The 15,947-nt window shown below is 49.4% G+C and overlaps 6 protein-coding genes across 6 annotated transcripts; 4 read left to right on the top strand and 2 right to left on the bottom strand.

Moving 5' to 3' along the window:
* Positions 1-546: 546 nt before the first annotated feature.
* On the top strand, positions 547-1,172 carry FSUBG_13471 (60s ribosome subunit biogenesis nip7; the record flags this gene model as incomplete). The annotated part of the gene is made up of 2 exons (XM_036678366.1): positions 547-772; positions 832-1,172. 2 exons carry the CDS (start codon positions 547-549, stop codon positions 1,170-1,172), a joined length of 567 nt encoding a protein of 188 aa, XP_036531070.1.
* A 220-nt stretch (positions 1,173-1,392) lies between these two features.
* Positions 1,393-2,963, bottom strand: FSUBG_13470 (glutamate 5-kinase; the record flags this gene model as incomplete). The annotated part of the gene is made up of 5 exons (XM_036678365.1): positions 1,393-2,105; positions 2,161-2,431; positions 2,490-2,600; positions 2,662-2,849; positions 2,918-2,963. The coding sequence occupies 5 exons, from the start codon at positions 2,961-2,963 to the stop codon at positions 1,393-1,395; spliced, it is 1,329 nt and encodes a 442-aa protein (XP_036531069.1).
* A 914-nt stretch (positions 2,964-3,877) lies between these two features.
* Positions 3,878-4,715, top strand: FSUBG_13469 (mitochondrial inner membrane protease ATP23; the record flags this gene model as incomplete). Its single annotated transcript, XM_036678363.1, has 2 exons — positions 3,878-4,426; positions 4,488-4,715. The coding sequence occupies 2 exons, from the start codon at positions 3,878-3,880 to the stop codon at positions 4,713-4,715; spliced, it is 777 nt and encodes a 258-aa protein (XP_036531068.1).
* A 307-nt stretch (positions 4,716-5,022) lies between these two features.
* FSUBG_13468 (AUR kinase) lies at positions 5,023-6,334 on the bottom strand (the record flags this gene model as incomplete). Its single annotated transcript, XM_036678362.1, has 3 exons — positions 5,023-5,139; positions 5,192-6,163; positions 6,236-6,334. 3 exons carry the CDS (start codon positions 6,332-6,334, stop codon positions 5,023-5,025), a joined length of 1,188 nt encoding a protein of 395 aa, XP_036531067.1.
* Positions 6,335-8,235: 1,901 nt separating this feature from the next.
* Positions 8,236-10,278, top strand: FSUBG_13467 (glycyl-tRNA synthetase; the record flags this gene model as incomplete). Its single annotated transcript, XM_036678361.1, has 2 exons — positions 8,236-9,831; positions 9,883-10,278. The coding sequence occupies 2 exons, from the start codon at positions 8,236-8,238 to the stop codon at positions 10,276-10,278; spliced, it is 1,992 nt and encodes a 663-aa protein (XP_036531066.1).
* Positions 10,279-12,985: 2,707 nt separating this feature from the next.
* FSUBG_13466 (STE STE20 PAKA kinase) lies at positions 12,986-15,947 on the top strand (the record flags this gene model as incomplete). Its single annotated transcript, XM_036678360.1, has 4 exons — positions 12,986-12,999; positions 13,287-15,339; positions 15,385-15,484; positions 15,538-15,947. The coding sequence occupies 4 exons, from the start codon at positions 12,986-12,988 to the stop codon at positions 15,945-15,947; spliced, it is 2,577 nt and encodes an 858-aa protein (XP_036531065.1).

The raw sequence follows: 15,947 nt of genomic DNA, 5'->3' as shown, positions 1-15,947 counted from the left end.
AAAGTATTAATTTATTAATTTTAAATACTATATAAACCCTTTATAGAAATATTACCTTTATTTAATTCTAATATCCTATTTAATATATTAATACCCTATTATACCCCCTAGTAACCTTACTAATACCTACTAGCCTAGCCAGTAACCTATTTAAAAACGGGAAGAGCCTTATAGGTACCTAAATTGCTCAAGATCTATCTAAAGAGAAGCCAATATAAAACCAACTACCAGACTACTATAAAGAGACGTACTTCTCATATATGCTAATATATATTTTCCTCTTGCTATTTAAATAACGCTGTTATGAAATTTAGGTATCTTCATACCTAGGTAGTCATTTTCTAACAGCCTACTAAGGTTAATAAGCACCAAGGGAGGGTACCCAATTCAACCTACGTTCTACCTTAGGTAGTTAGGTACCTCCAGCCGCCGACTGATAAGAATCCTTATCAGTTCCGCTCCAACAACTTTTTTTCCTCTGCGAAGCCAAGCCATCCCGCCATTGAACATCAACAACACCATCAATCACCATATCCTAACGATACAATGCGCCCTCTCACAGAAAAGGAGACCCAGACTCTGTTCGAGAAACTGGCAAATTACACCGGTGGCTCCCTCAAGAACTTGATCGCACCCCTCGACGACTCTCCCAACCCTGATCGCTATGTCTTCCGCCTCGTTCGCGATCGTGTCTTTTACGTTCGTCTCTCGATCGCCAACCTGGCTACCTCTATTGCGCGTGATAAGCTTCTCTCCCTAGGGACTTGTCTTGGTATGTCTTTGCATGGATATATGTCGCATGGTTATCTAGCTAACCTTCAAATTTCACAGGCAAGTTCACAAAGTCTGGCAAGTTTCGCCTGCACATCACAGCCCTTCCCATCATCGCTGAGCACGCCCGCTACAAGATTTGGGTCAAGGAAAACGGAACTATGCCCTTCCTATACGGCAGCAACATCGTCAAGGCGCATGTCGGTCGCTGGTCAGAGGACTGCCCCGAACACCAGGGAGTTGTTGTCTACAGCATGAACGATACACCGCTCGGATTTGGTGTCACTGCCCGCAGCACTGCTGAGGCCCGAAGATTAGATCCTACCGGTGTCACTTGTTTCAGACAGGCCGACTGTGGAGAGTACCTCCGTGACGAAGACAACTTGTTTGCGACGGGGTAGAGCGCAGTATGGTTTGCTTCGTCTGGCGTTGGGGCTATTTTAATCATTCATTCTTTGGCGTTGAGAGTGAGGGGGGGGTTGAAAGAAAATTGTGGCCGAGTCGATCATGCTTGGGTTATTTGGTAGATTGGTAGATATCATCGTCATCAAAGCGCTGTATATGTTGAAATGTATTCGCTTGCCCCGTTTTGCCCATTTTCGAAACCCTTCTCTTATCTCCCTATTCCATTACCGCACTGTTTATCTCTCGAGCTGGACTCACTGGCCTGCTGTCTCTCTTGAAGAAACCGACATGCTGTCGGTGGGCGACATACTCACTATCAGCATAGCCAAGAATCTTCTCAATCTCAACGCTCTGCTTGCCCTTGATCCGCGCGATCTCAGCAGCGGCATAGTTGACCAGAGCTCGACCGACTTCTTCAGGAGTGCCCTCCCACATTTTGCCATCAGGCCCAGGGGTTGATCGCCGCTTGACTGCTACGAGACGCACCACCTCCTGTTGGGCAAAGTTACCCTCGACATCAATGACGCCAACTGGAAGCAGACCCGCCTTGCCAACAAGGGCCTTATAAGCGCCAGAGTCGATGTAGAGGGTGCCGTGAGGATGAGGAGTGTGAAGCAGCCAAAAGTGACGGTCCCTGATAGGATCGTTGGCGGGGATGAAGCGAGTGTGCAAGGGGGGCCAAGGGGCGCCATTCAAGTTGGAGAGCGTCAGAGCTGATGCCGATCGTGACAAGCCTTCAGCACGCTCATCTGGACTGGGAGGGGTGTTCCCTTTTTGTATTGACTGTAGATACTGCACAATGTTGAGAACGTTTCCTGGGTTAGAAGACCTCGTAATGACAGTCGTGACTCCAGCGGAAGTGCCCAGCCTAGCAGCAATAATCTTGGTGCTCATGCCTCCTGTTCCAAGGGACGAACCAGCACTGGATACTGCTTGAGAGTTAGTTTTCCGTGAGATGAGCCCGCGATTGAAGATATAATTTACCGTCAGCTTGTAGTGCAGCAATGTCTTCGACCACCTCGATAGGCTTAGCATCTGGGTTGGTTCTAGGGTTCTTGTCATAGAGACAGTCGACATCCGTCATCAAGAACAGCATATCAGCATGTATCATAGCGGCAGTGATGGCAGAGAGAGTATCATTGTCGCCAAACTTGATTTCAGAAACGGCAAGAGTGTCGTTTTCGTTAACAATGGGAATCACGCCTTGTTCCAAAAGGGCATGGAAGGTGTTTTGGGCGTTAAAGTATCTCGTTCGCTGGAACATATATTTTTAGTTCACTGTTGAAGATTCAAGACAGAAGAGCTGTACACACGTCTGCAATATCGTTTCGTGTAAGGAGGATCTGAGCAATCGGCTGCCTGAGGTGGGTGAACAGACTATCCCAGAGACTCATGAGGCGGCATTGGCCGATCGCTGCAAGAGCCTGTAGACGTTCACGTTAGTCACTTGATTTTATATGGTCAACAGAGACATTCGGTTCCAACCTGTAGCTGTGCGAGATGCTTAGGTCGCTTCTCCACGTCCATACGCCGGAGACCAACACCGATAGCGCCGGACGAAACAATGACCACCCTGTGACCATCTTTGCGAAGCTTCACAGCCGTATCAACAATGAGAGTCAGAATCGGAAGAAGTGGTTCGTGAGTCTTCTCATCGACAATGGAGCTTGTTCCTGTGATGAAGGCCGAGTGTTAGTGGGGGATGAGTCAAGCTTGGTGTTGAGCCGTAATGTAAACTCACCAAGCTTGATGACGATGGTCAGAGACTTTGTCCCGTTGCCTCTCATGACTGCGAGGTTTAAGAAAAAGGAAAACAAGTCAGTTTAATGCCGCTTTTGGGGTATGATGCAACGCCTGTAAGAAAGACTGGCACTTTCACATGGGTGTCTTTATACAGTACACATGTGAAGAGGCGTATATATACAAGGTAGGTAAGTAGGTAGGTAGGTAGGTAGGTAGGTAGGTAGGTAGGTAGGTAGGTAGGTAGTGTATATATATGTATATGAAACAAGTTCAACAAGACAGGCAGACTTGACTCTTCTTCCACAACACAAATCAAAAGAAGGACGAACGGATGAAGCAAAGAGAAGAGGGATTGAGAGAAATGCTTACATTGAAACATGCTTTCACTCGTCATTTTTCTCATGCGCCCTTGTCACTCTCTCTGAGTGTGGAACCGAGGGTTGAACAGGATAGGTAGGATGGGTTGGTATGAGATGGGATGTGAGTGGGAGTGTCAGGATGTTTGGAGCTGGAGCTGGGCAAACGTTGGGCGATAGTCGAATTGATTGGACTGTGCTCCTGCGCCCTTGCTGAAGAATTCCCCAGACCCCGATGTCGCCCGGGAAAACAGCACGAATAGGGTCCCTTGTTCGGAAAACTGGTCCAATCAGCCCTTTCACCGCCTGGCCGAATCGGGCTATCGGGTGCGTGGCAGAATTCACCCTTACGGTACAGGCACCTAAAGAGGAGAGAGGCTGCTAAAAAGTAAGGTACTGAGGTAAGGTAAGGTAAGGCAAGCTAAGGCCAACTAAATTAAAGCCTCCACTGCCTTGTGAGAAGAAGCCAAGGTCATGAGAGATCGATCAATCACCTTGAGATTCTAAGTCTTACGCCGTATACCGAATTCACTCGCCGAAGCCACAACAACCTAATTTGGACTCAATTGACATAGGGAATTACATACACGCGCCTTTGCAGAATGTCATCCGATTCTACACCTCCTTCAGGTGTCCCCGCTGGAACGCCAAGTGCTTCAAATGCAGAAATCAAGAACGACCCTGCAAAAACAGGGTTTTCTCCAGAGATCTCATGGTGGATGAACTACTTCAAGATGCTCTCGGGCCAAATGACACCCGAGGGCAAATTCTTCTTCCGAGAGTACACAACCGAAATCGAGGAAGACAAAGACTGCAAAGCTTGTGAGAGAGACCGCGACTGGCTCTTTACCTATTCACCCGTCGTCCGCTTCATGTCCGACAAGATTCAGGCCCTCAATGGACGCATAGACCCTTCCAATGTTCACTGCCGTCGCTGTCCCTCCTCCCTGAGGGCTGATGGCTCTGTCAACTGGCAATCTGGTGGCTTTAGCCCCAATCATGGCATCCTCATATGTGCCAACCACATCAAGAACCGAAAGCATCTCGAGGATACGCTTGCACATGAGATGGTGCATGCCTGGGACTATGTTCGATGGAAGAATGTCGACTTTATGGGCCAAAGGGACTTGAAGCACGCCGCATGCACAGAGGTGGGTTAAGGAAACATGCCAATTAATTCCCTTACAAACAAGGATGCTAACTCATATCAAGATCCGAGCTTCAATGCTCAGTGGCGAGTGCAGATGGACAAAAGAGGCTTTTGTTCGAGGGAATTGGAGACTGACGCAGCAATTCCAAAATTGCGTCCGCAGACGAGCCATTGATTCCGTCACGGCCAGATCCACGTGCAAGGACGACATCCAAGCAACCAAAGTTGTCAACCAGGTTTGGGATTCCTGCTTTGCCGACACGCGGCCATTCGATGAGGTTTATCGATAATTGCTAGCAGTCTGCCCTCTATATGGAAATGTGTACGATATCTAAGACGGGCGAGAGGCGCCTTCAATGAAATGTATGATGCTTTTCTGCTGTGTACCACAATACTATCAATGATACCCTTCAACATGCTGGAGCAATTCTTGTATTCGTTTTAATGATTGTTGGAATGACGCCACAAAAGAAAATCCCGTACTCCAACTGATGCAAACGGCCAGGTTCCGTCCTTGATTATTGGAAAATCAGTCAATCAACTGTCGATGAACGCCTTTCAACCCGTTATCCATTCATGTTATTTGTCATTATATCATTATTGCCCCTTCTCGCGGTTAGAAGCACGTTCACCCTTGACGCAGTGCTTGATGATCCAGGGGTGTTGCTGAATCTGCTCAAGAGGAATTCGCTTCTCAGGGTCCAACACTAAGAGCTTCATCCATGTCAGTACGGCGATACAGAAATCTTTGGGGCTAGCTGCATACCTTCTTGATGAGGTCAGTAGCCTCGGGACTGACCCAGGAAGGAATCGACATGTCAGCACGAGCAATCCTTCGTTGAGTCATCACTGGCGTATCCTCGAAGGGCGCTTCACCCACGAGGAACTCATACGTCAGAACACCCAAACTCCACAGGTCAACCTTCTCGTTGTAAAAGTTGTCAGAGGTACCGGGCTTGATCATCTCAGGGGGGAGGTAGTCAAGAGTACCACACATGGTCTTCCTTCGGTTGTTGGGAGCGTGCACACTCCATCCGAAATCCGAGATTTTGATCTCACCATGGATGCCAACCAAGATGTTTTCAGGCTTGATATCCCGATGAATGACATGCTTTCGATGCAGGTAGCGCAATGCCGATGCCATCTGGGCGATGTACTGGGCTGCCTTCCACTCGGGGAACCGGCTCTCTTTTCGGAGGTGTTTGTACAGTTCACCCTTGCCAGCAAATTCGAGAATCAAGAATACTCGCTTGCTATCGTGGAAGTGGCCATAGAGTTGAAGAATGTTGGGGTGTCTCAGGTTGCTTTGAATCTCGATCTCTCGGCGTACCTGCTTCTCAACACGGCCTGCTTGCAATTCATTCTTGTGGAGGACCTTAAGGGCGCAGATGAAGCCTGTTGTTCTCTCTCGAGCAAGGTACACTCGCCCAAACTTGCCCTTGCCCAGAGGTCGACCAATCTCGAACATGCCAAGGTGGAACTGCTTAGGGACGCTGATTTGCTCTGGCAGTGTGACTGATTTTCGTTCATCTTGAGCTTCATCCGACGCCCTTGAGGAAGATGGAAGTGCTTTTCTCGTAGGAGATGGAGGCGGGTTGTTGACTTTTCGTTGAGCAGCCTGGGATGGCAGCATCACAGCGGCGTTAGTATTGCTGCTTTGCGACTGGAGAGCGACTTTGAAGAGGTTGGGTCGAGAGGCTCCATGTATACTTTGTGATGTGGTAGATGAGACCATAGTCTAACAATGTCAGTGACCAAACGATGAGGGAGCGGTCACAGCAAACACACACACACACACACACACACGCACCTTTGTCTTGCTGTAGAGCTTAGAGCCGTCTCCTAGGGGATCATTTTCATCATTGACGGACATGCGCTCGAAGCGTGCCTCTATTGTACGGGTGGCCATTATTGAGAGCAAAGGCGGGATGGGCTGTTGATGTTAGTGAAAGACGAACGAAGAGATGAAGAAAGACGATCGAGGTTTGCCTTTTTGAACGGTTCCGATGCGGTCAGTCAGGTCGCTGGCTGGGGTCAGAAACCGGCTAGTATAAACATATGGTTGCCGAGCAACTGATGCCGGGGGCGGCTAAAAATCTGGGGCGAGCTTGAGATCGGACCACCACAGAAGCTGAAGGTCATTTTGTTCACAATTGCCTAGGTATTTCAACCTATGAAATATTCGTATCATGCATTTACTCAAATATATTGAGACAAGACGTTGACGGGGCTGGTCATTGCTGCTTAAGGTTTCAAGGACCGACGTAAACACCCCCGACAGTGAGATCTCTCTTGTGCCCTCCAATCCCAGGGCAATTATTGCCATTTCGATCATTTGTTCGTTCTTGCATACGGGCGAGAAGTACCCTACCTACCTACCTAGGTACTAAGGTACGTGAGCCGTGAGGTAGGTACTTGGGTAGGTAGTAGGTAAGTAGGTAGTCAAGGCTTCTTCAGTCATTGTCTCACTCGTCGTCAATGCAACAGCTGAGCTTATGAGTCTGAGGGGACCATATCTAACTGAAGATTGAGTCAGTGCTACCTACTACCTACTACCTACTAAGGTAACTTCGCCTCCCATTCACGCAACATGGGGACGAAAATTTAGTTGGACGGACGCCTTTTTTATTTGTTTTTATAGAGAACATGAACGTGGAAAAGCCGCCCTATAAGGAGATATCTGTGAGTTCGTCTTGGGAGACTGAGACGACTTGTAAGGGGTTTGTATATCACCAGATAGGTACTAACTCAACGAGCAGCACAACTTGTTACCATGGTTGGCATCCTTATCAGAGTCAATCGCTTCATCCAGTATACCAAGGCGATCGATCATTTTAATTGATTTCATTGGGGAAAAAAGGGGGGGGGGAAAGACTTCAATGCAAAATTCATCCAACGTCGTGATTATCATGATCAAGCCGTGTCCCAGCACGTACTGAGACAAATAGTACCTTACGCCCTGATCGAAGATATTTTAGCTATTTTTAATATAATATTTTTACTATTTCTATCTTATAGCTAGAATCCTTTTCTAGGTTAGGCTTAGCATAATAAAGATATATTAAAATAGCTTATATAAATAACCTCTGTTAATTTAAGTATATTAGCCTGATAGAATAACCTAAAAAGGTATTACTGCCACCTGGATCTGTATATGAAATATCCGTACGTATCGAATCGATCAGGGCGTTACTCCTTGAATGGTAGAAATGGTACGTACGTGGATGTGGTGGGGTCAAAGAACACGATGTCAGCCAGACTTATCCTCCCAAAACTGCTGCAAGTTTAGTACAGTAGATACACCACGATAGCAAAACTCCCTCTTTAGGGTCTCTAACCGCTAAATTGTCGAATCAGCGCCCAGCAGATGCCAGAGAAACTCACAAAATTCCCCCACCACCCACAGCTATCCATAGGTACCTACCTACAGTAGGTTAGTACTACCAAACAGCGACATCGAGTCTCTGGTCTGACCTAAGAGCAGCCATTTTAGGCCACCTACGGAAGTTGACTTTTGTGACTCACGCCCTCCTCTATCTCCCTACTTGACGACTTGTGCAATCAGGGTGGATGAAGCCAATTCGTCCCGCATCACTACCTCCAGCCTCATCGCTAACAACAGTAAAGAAAAGCTTTTCAACAGCTTTTCCTCTATCAAGGCAACTTTGTCTGTCACGTTCTGGTTCCAGGTTCCGGTTTGCGGCCTGGGCAAAACCACCCCGCACTGTCGTAGACTCCCACAATTTTGCGACCTCACGACCCCTCAACGCTTTTCAACTGCAAACGTCGCAAAAGAGCAAAAAGGACAAGATGACTTCCGCCGCGACAACTCTTAAGGGCCAGCCCCTTGACAAGGCTGTCCTCGAATCCATCCTCCGACGTCGCATGTTTTACACCCCGTCCTTCGAAATCTACGGCGGTGTTGGTGGTTTGTTCGACTATGGCCCTCCTGGTTGCGCACTGCAGGCCGGTGTCATTGATATCTGGCGCAAACATTTCATCCTTGAGGAGGATATGCTCGAGGTTGACTGCACTGTTTTGACCCCTCACGAGGTCCTCAAGACCAGTGGCCATGTCGACAAGTTTGCCGACTGGATGTGCAAGGATCCCAAGAACGGCGAGATTCTTCGAGCCGACCACTTTGTCGAGGCCATCCTCGAGGCCCGGCTAAACGGCGACAAGGAGGCCCGTGGCCAGAAGGTTGAGGACAAGGAGGAGGATCCCAAGAAGAAGAAGAAAAAGGCAAAGACTGAGGCTGTGAGACTTGATGACGCCGTCGTCAAGGAGTATGAGGAAGTTCTCGCCAGAATCGACAACTACGGTGGCCCAGAGCTTGGCGAGCTCATCAAGAAGTACGATCTCAGAAACCCCGCCACCGGTGTCCAGCCCGCGGAGCCCGTCTCCTTCAACCTCATGTTCCAAACCTCCATTGGTCCCAGCAGCAACTACCCTGGCTACCTCCGCCCTGAGACTGCCCAGGGCCAGTTCCTGAACTTTGCCAAGCTCCTCGAGTTCAACCAATCTCAGATGCCTTTCGCCTCTGCCTCTATTGGCAAGTCATACCGGAACGAGATCTCTCCTCGTGCCGGCCTTCTACGAGTGCGTGAGTTTCTTATGGCTGAGATTGAGCATTTCGTCGATCCTGAGGGTGGAAAGAAGCACCACCGATTCCATGAGGTTGAAGATGTTGAGCTTGTCCTCCTTGACCGTGATACACAGCTGAGTGGCAAGACCACGACCAGAACTCTCAAGATCGGTCAGGCTGTCAAGGATGGTCTTGTTGACAACGAGACTCTGGGCTACTTCCTTGCCCGAATTCACTTGTTTTTGGAAAAGATTGGCGTGGATCTGACCAAGCTGCGATTCCGCCAGCACATGGCCAACGAGATGGCTCATTATGCCACCGACTGCTGGGATGCTGAACTTTTCACCAGCTCCGGTTGGATCGAGTGTGTCGGCTGTGCTGACCGAAGTGCCTACGACTTGAGTGTTCACGCCAAAAAGACTGGCGCTCCTCTGGTTGTCCGCGAGCAGCGCGAGACTCCTCTTGTCATTGAGGAGTGGCAAATCGATATCGAGAGGAAGAAGTTTGGTCCCCAGTTCAAGAAGGATGCCAAGACTGTCGAAACTGCTCTCTTGGCTACATCGCAAGAACAACGAGAAAAGTTGGCCAAGGAGTTGAGCGACAATGGCAACATCACTCTCGAAGTCGCTGGTGTTGGCGACGGCAAGGTCCAGGTTAACAAGGACTCCATTGCCATCGAATTCCGCAAGAGGGTTGAGAACACGCGCGAGTTTGTGCCCAATGTTATCGAGCCCTCGTTCGGTATTGGCCGTATTCTCTACTCCTTGATGGAGCACAGCTTCTGGACTCGTGGCACTGAGGGTGGCGACGAAGCCCGTGGTGTAAGAACAAACCCCTCTGAATACGAATGATGAAATACTAATACTAAAAAGGTTCTATCTTTCCCTCCCACTGTGGCCCCTACCAAGGTTTTGCTTGTTCCCCTCTCCTCCAACACACAGTTCAAGCCTCTCCTCAAGCAGCTGTCCCAACGTCTCCGCAGTGCCGGTATCTCCAGCCGTGTGGACGACTCTTCTGCCAGCATTGGTAAGCGATACAGCCGAAACGATGAGCTCGGCACTCCTCTCGGCATTACCATCGATTTCCAGACAGTTCAAGACGGTACTGTTACATTGCGAGATCGTGACAGCACCAACCAAGTCCGAGCGGAGCAGGAAAAGATCATTGATGCTATCAAGTCACTAGTGAATGGCAGTAAGACCTGGTCTCAGATTGAGAATGAGCTCCCCAAGTTTGAGGGCCAGGAGGTTGAGGTTGCTCAACGATAGAGTAGAAAAAGTTAGAAGAAATGTAATATATGTGCTGTAGTGGCTGAACATTTATCAAAATGGTGAATCTCAAGGCAGCAATTGGAATTCGTCAAGTTGAGCCTATGAATCACAAGACAAAACACGACACTAAGCCGAAGGGCTCAGTAATGAGTGTCATGAGGCTGTGAAACAACTGGTATTTGACAAGGTCGCTGCTGGCTGAGTATACGAATTCACCCTTGGCTTGTTTTAAAGACTGCAGCATTTGATTTTGATCCTGAATTCAAAACTGGAGAAGCTGAGATTGGGTTACAATGACGGACTTTGGTTGCTGAGGAAAAGGATGATAATCTCTCATTTTCAACTGTGAAGTTGGACAGGGTTCAATCAATCACAAGAAGGGGTTTTACTGGAGACATGACATGATGTTAATACTGTAATCGAGTTAAGCACCGCAACTACTGCGACTTGATAATCGACGGTGATGGGTAGTAAAGACCTGAGCAGTCAGATGAGGTTGTTTCATGAGGAGTGTCATTTGGTATGGGCCTAGGCTCTGAGCAAGCACGGGCGGCTATTTTGCGCCACGTCTGAGGACATGTTCTTGGCATCCATGGCCATCATCATCATACAGTAAGCTTGTGCGACTGGGGGCTTCGGAGATTGGTATATGACACACGATATAGACCTAGCAGACGGAGTCTTTCGGTCTCATCTTCTACCTTTAGGTATTATCTACCTATGAAAGCCACAACTGATTAAAGCGTTCCTTCTGAACTTCCTAGACAGGACCATTTTATGGGGTCCCCAAAGAGTTTCTCAAGGGATCTGACAGCATCAAAGATCCAGACGTCGATGGCCGCTAGATGAGGAATGGTGGTGCGTGGCAAATGGGCGCGCTTGTAACGCAACAGGCGACCTTGACACCAATAATCATGAGACAAGCAAGCCAACAGTGTTCACAACGCTAATGAAGCTTGATAAAGACTGAGATGAGGGGCAATCGTTATGTATCATGAATTAACCCGGAGTTTTGGTCTTTATGAATAATATGATATATCTTACAAGCTGATAGCTACCTCAATTGTCGAGATCATTCATCACCTACTATCCGCTCTCCGTACATACAGTACTAGATGGGGCAGCCGGAGACTTCACTTTGGCCAACAGCGGCCCGTGCCATGACCGCCGTAGGTACTTGTATGGATGTACGGAGTACGAGTATTGACTCAAGATTGGGTTGGACATACATATGATCAGCACAAAGACAGGTGGGGCAATGGGATCTTTTCAATCCCTTAAGTTTAGGTATGTACTCCGTAATTACTGAGTACCTAGCTCTCAGCAAACTGCAATTGAAGCTAATTAATGTGAGCTGAACTTCTCCGCCTGTGCGATCGTGCTTGGTGCATAGGCGTCATTATGGAGAGACTCTCGATTAGAACCTCACCTCATGCACGTTGAAAAGTCCCCCAGGTTCACCATCTTATCCAATGCAAGTAATTGGACCCTTTCACCTTCAAGAAGCATCGGGCATGCATTGGCAATTCGGAATCCAGGGGCCAAGTTCCACTAGACGGGAGTCTTAGGTGCCTTACCTGAGGAAGTATTGGAGCCCAGCCTGGGGGAGGGGGAAAAAACGCAGGACCTCGATCCTAAATGACAAAAAGACTTGGCTAATGTAATTCAAAATTTCGGCTGAGCTTAGTATACCTTTTACCGAGTTTATTTTAACACCTTATATCAAGGTCTGATGTTTTCTTGCTCCCTCAGGGCCAAGGTAGGTAGGTATCCTTAGTAGGTAAGGTAAGTATTTAGCGACAGTGGAGGCACTGAACACACTACCCGCCACCATCGATTCCATGAAATAGGTATACCTACTACCTAAGTCACAACGAGGAGCTGGCTGCGGACAGGTGCAACTGGAACGCCACTGGAACTTCCCCGTCACTCTTCATCTGACACTTCTGGGACGGGAGAATATCTCAGCACTGGGGAACTAGGGGTCATTTAATCATCCTTCCCCACCTTTCTTCGTTTGCTCCTTCTCCTGCTCATTATCTGCAGGTGGTCCTCCCCCCCCCCCCCCCAAACCCACCTGGCTTTTCGTTCTTACCTATGTAGGTATCTTATCCATCCAGTATTTCTTGTGCTCCCTTATAACGTCGAACTTGCCTGTGCTTTTTGCGGCTTCTGGTATTTCACTACCAGCTGCCAACAAAGTTGAACTTGCTTCTCGTCGCCGTCTTCCTCTCCGTTTTGCGGCTACGTGCGTTATCCATTATCCCAGCACAGTCCCGCTCGCCCACCTCCACTCCAATCTACCTTGCCTACCTACCTAACCCCCCGTGCTTGTCACTGACGAGCTTCCTTGTCTACCTACCTTTGCTCTCAGTCTTACCCTGACCGCTGCCCCGACACGATTTTCGAATACATGACCTCTCCATCCGGTTACTGAGAAGGCCTTTTCCTGTGCCCAAGATCAATCTTTGTTTGATCTCTGTTTGGGTGCCCTCCAACATTGTCGAAACCAGACCGCCCAGAACCACCCCTGTGAGCGCTCCTGAGTTGGTTACCTCCCATCCACCGCTCGCTATTAGATCTGGGAGCCAGCAAGCGTACGACCCGCCATATAATCTACTTGTATATCGATTTCAAAAGGTCTTATTCTTTCTAGTCACCATCAGGTAATTCTTACTGCGCTTCGCAGTTCAAGTAATTCAAGATGGCTCAAAACAGGTACGTTGCTTCCCCTTGGGTCAGTGACATGCGGGCGCGTGCCGCATGCCAAAGAGGCCTGGTGAAAGTTCTCCTTTCTTTGAGTGGCACACGCATACTGCCCCGTAAAGCCATTATCTCAGCTTGATAGATTGATGTCGTGCCAATCTTTCTTTCATATTTCTTGACGCTGCGGGGATCTACTTTTGAAATCTGGAGTGGCACTCTTGAAGAGGGGGTTCCTCCCTGTCAGCAACCAACAGCACGAATAACACTGCTTTTCAACTTCAGCAACTAACGATTCGCAGTATGTACTCGTCCGGCCAGTTCATGAACCCGGGCCCTGCGCCTCGGCCTCCCACCGATCGACCGCGCTTGAACCTAACGCCCAATGCCAACCTTCCAGGAAGCATGGCCAACATGGCTATTTCCCCCATCCGAAGTACTGCAACCTCGACGTACACCGGCTCAACCATCTCGCTTCCGATCGCCCGCCAACAGTCCAACAATACCGATGGTCTGGGTGGAGTCGCTGTCAAGAAGGAGGGTTGGGCGTCGGTCAAGGAGAGCAAGAATTTTATCCAACCCTGGAAGCAGAAGTACCTAATTCTCCGCAAAGAGTCGCTCGATTTTCACAAGACCGAGGGTGGTAAGGTTTCGTACACACTTTATCTGAGGGATGTAGTCAACGTCGGACGAGTCGAAGCCGCCGGTACCATCTTCGAGATCAAGCGGAAACCAGATGGTTCGTCCAACAGCCCCGGCGATGACGACGGTCAAACCAAAACCCTACAAATCAAGGTAAAGAGTGACGATGACTTGTATGAGTGGATCGACTTTATCTACGGCGCTTGCCCAGGTATGGGCGGAGTCAGCAACCCTACTAACTTTTCTCACGCTGTGCATGTTGGTTTTGATCCAAAGACTGGTGAATTCGTTGGTTTGCCACCGGAGTGGTCGAAACTCCTCAACTCATCAGCCATCACTAAAGAAGATTATGAGCGCAACCCTCAAGCCGTCTTCGAGGTTTTGGACTTTTACACCGATCTCGCCAAAAGGGCTGAGAATCCCAATCAATATCCCAGCTTGACGCCAACTCCTCCTGCCCAGAGCCAGGCCAACAAACAGCTGGGATATGGCAGTGGTGCTTCTGTGGCGCCTCCTCGACCTGCGCCGCCAGCCGCTTCTCAGCGCCCAGGTTACAACCCTTCTCCTGTCCAGCCCAACCCCAATGCTCCACGTCGCCCTGCCCGCCCTGATGAGCGCCCTGCTCAGCAGGATCAGCAGCAACAGTATCAGCAGCGCCAGCAGATGCAACAGATGTCCCCTAATTACGTCTCCCAGGATGCTCTGAGAGAGGAGCAGCGTAAGAAGCAGCTGGAGGCTCAGAGACAGCGGGAGCGCGAAATCGAGGAGCAGAACAGACGCGACCTTGAAGCCTACAACGCTTCTCTCCCCAAAACCAAGGTTCCGCTTGCCCAGCAGGAAATTGGTGGTGGTTATAGCTCATCACCTTCTTCCCAGCCCAACCGCTACAATCCAACACGAGCAGCTCCACCCGCGCCAAAGGCCTCGCAACAGCAGAGCAACCTCCAGGCGCAGCGGCCTGCTCCTTCACCTCCTACCAGCTCTCAGCGACCGCCTCTAGCCTCTCAGCCTAGCTCCAGTACTCTAAGGGATCCTAGTCAGGCGCAGCGAACTCCTCGCGCCGACAACGCCGCACCTCGATATGCCAATGGAAACCAGGCTTCACAACCTCGACAGCCGCAGCAACAGACTCAAGCATCGCGCTTACCAGCTCCCGTCAAGCCCCTGAATGTTGCACCCAAGCCCAGTCAACCCCAGCAGCAAGCTGATGGCGTTAAGGCCGCCGAAGCTGCTCTAACTGCCAAGCCGTCGCCTTCAGAGCGTAAGCAGGATGTCCGAATGTCTACTATGTCCGAGAGTGAGGTTATGGCCAAACTTAAGGAAGCCGTTTCGAAGGACGACCCAAACATTTCCTATTCCAAGCAGAAGAAGATCGGACAGGGTGCATCAGGGTCTGTCTACGTTGCTAAGATTAAGGAGACAGCTGTGGGCATTGCCCGCGATATTCTGCGTGCCCAGGGCCCTCGGGCCCAGGTTGCCATCAAACAAATGGACCTCGCCCACCAACCTAGGAAGGAGCTCATCGTGAACGAAATCATGGTTATGAAAGACAGCCGGCACCGCAACATTGTTAACTTCTTGGACGCTTTCCTACGTAATAACAACGCAGAGCTCTGGGTCGTTATGGAATTCATGGAGGGAGGTGCTCTCACTGACGTGATTGACAACAACCCGTCCATCTCCGAGGAACAAATCTCGACTATTTGCCATGAGGTATGTCCATTGGCTCATTCATACTGTAATTACTAACACCTATAGACTTGCCGCGGATTGCAGCACTTGCATTCGCAGAATATTATTCACCGTGATATCAAGAGTGATAATGTTCTACTCGACGCTCGTGGAAACGTGAAAATCAGTAAGCCGATCACCAGCAACATGAACAAGTCCACGATGCTGACATGTCTGTAGCCGATTTTGGTTTCTGCGCCAAGCTCACGGAGACAAAGTCCAAGCGAGCCACTATGGTGGGAACCCCCTATTGGATGGCCCCCGAGGTTGTCAAGCAGAAGGAATACGGTCCCAAGGTCGATATCTGGTCTTTGGGTATTATGGCGATTGAGATGATAGAGTCTGAGCCGCCATATCTTAACGAGGAACCTCTCAAAGCTCTCTACCTCATCGCAACAAATGGAACTCCTCGGCTCAAGAAGCCTGAGAAACTGAGCAAAGAACTGAAGGCTTTCTTGTCTGTCTGCCTGTGCGTGGACGTCAAGAGCCGTGCCTCTGCTGATGAGCTCCTGGCTCATGACTTTTTACGTCATGGCTGCCCATTGGCTAGCTTGGCAGATCTTCTTGCTTTCAAGAAGCACGCCAAATAA

This window comes from Fusarium subglutinans, assembly GCF_013396075.1.
Source record: "Fusarium subglutinans strain NRRL 66333 chromosome Unknown NRRL66333_c0000346, whole genome shotgun sequence".
Lineage (NCBI taxonomy): Eukaryota > Fungi > Ascomycota > Sordariomycetes > Hypocreales > Nectriaceae > Fusarium > Fusarium subglutinans.
This window is presented reverse-complemented; position numbering and strand designations above follow the sequence as displayed.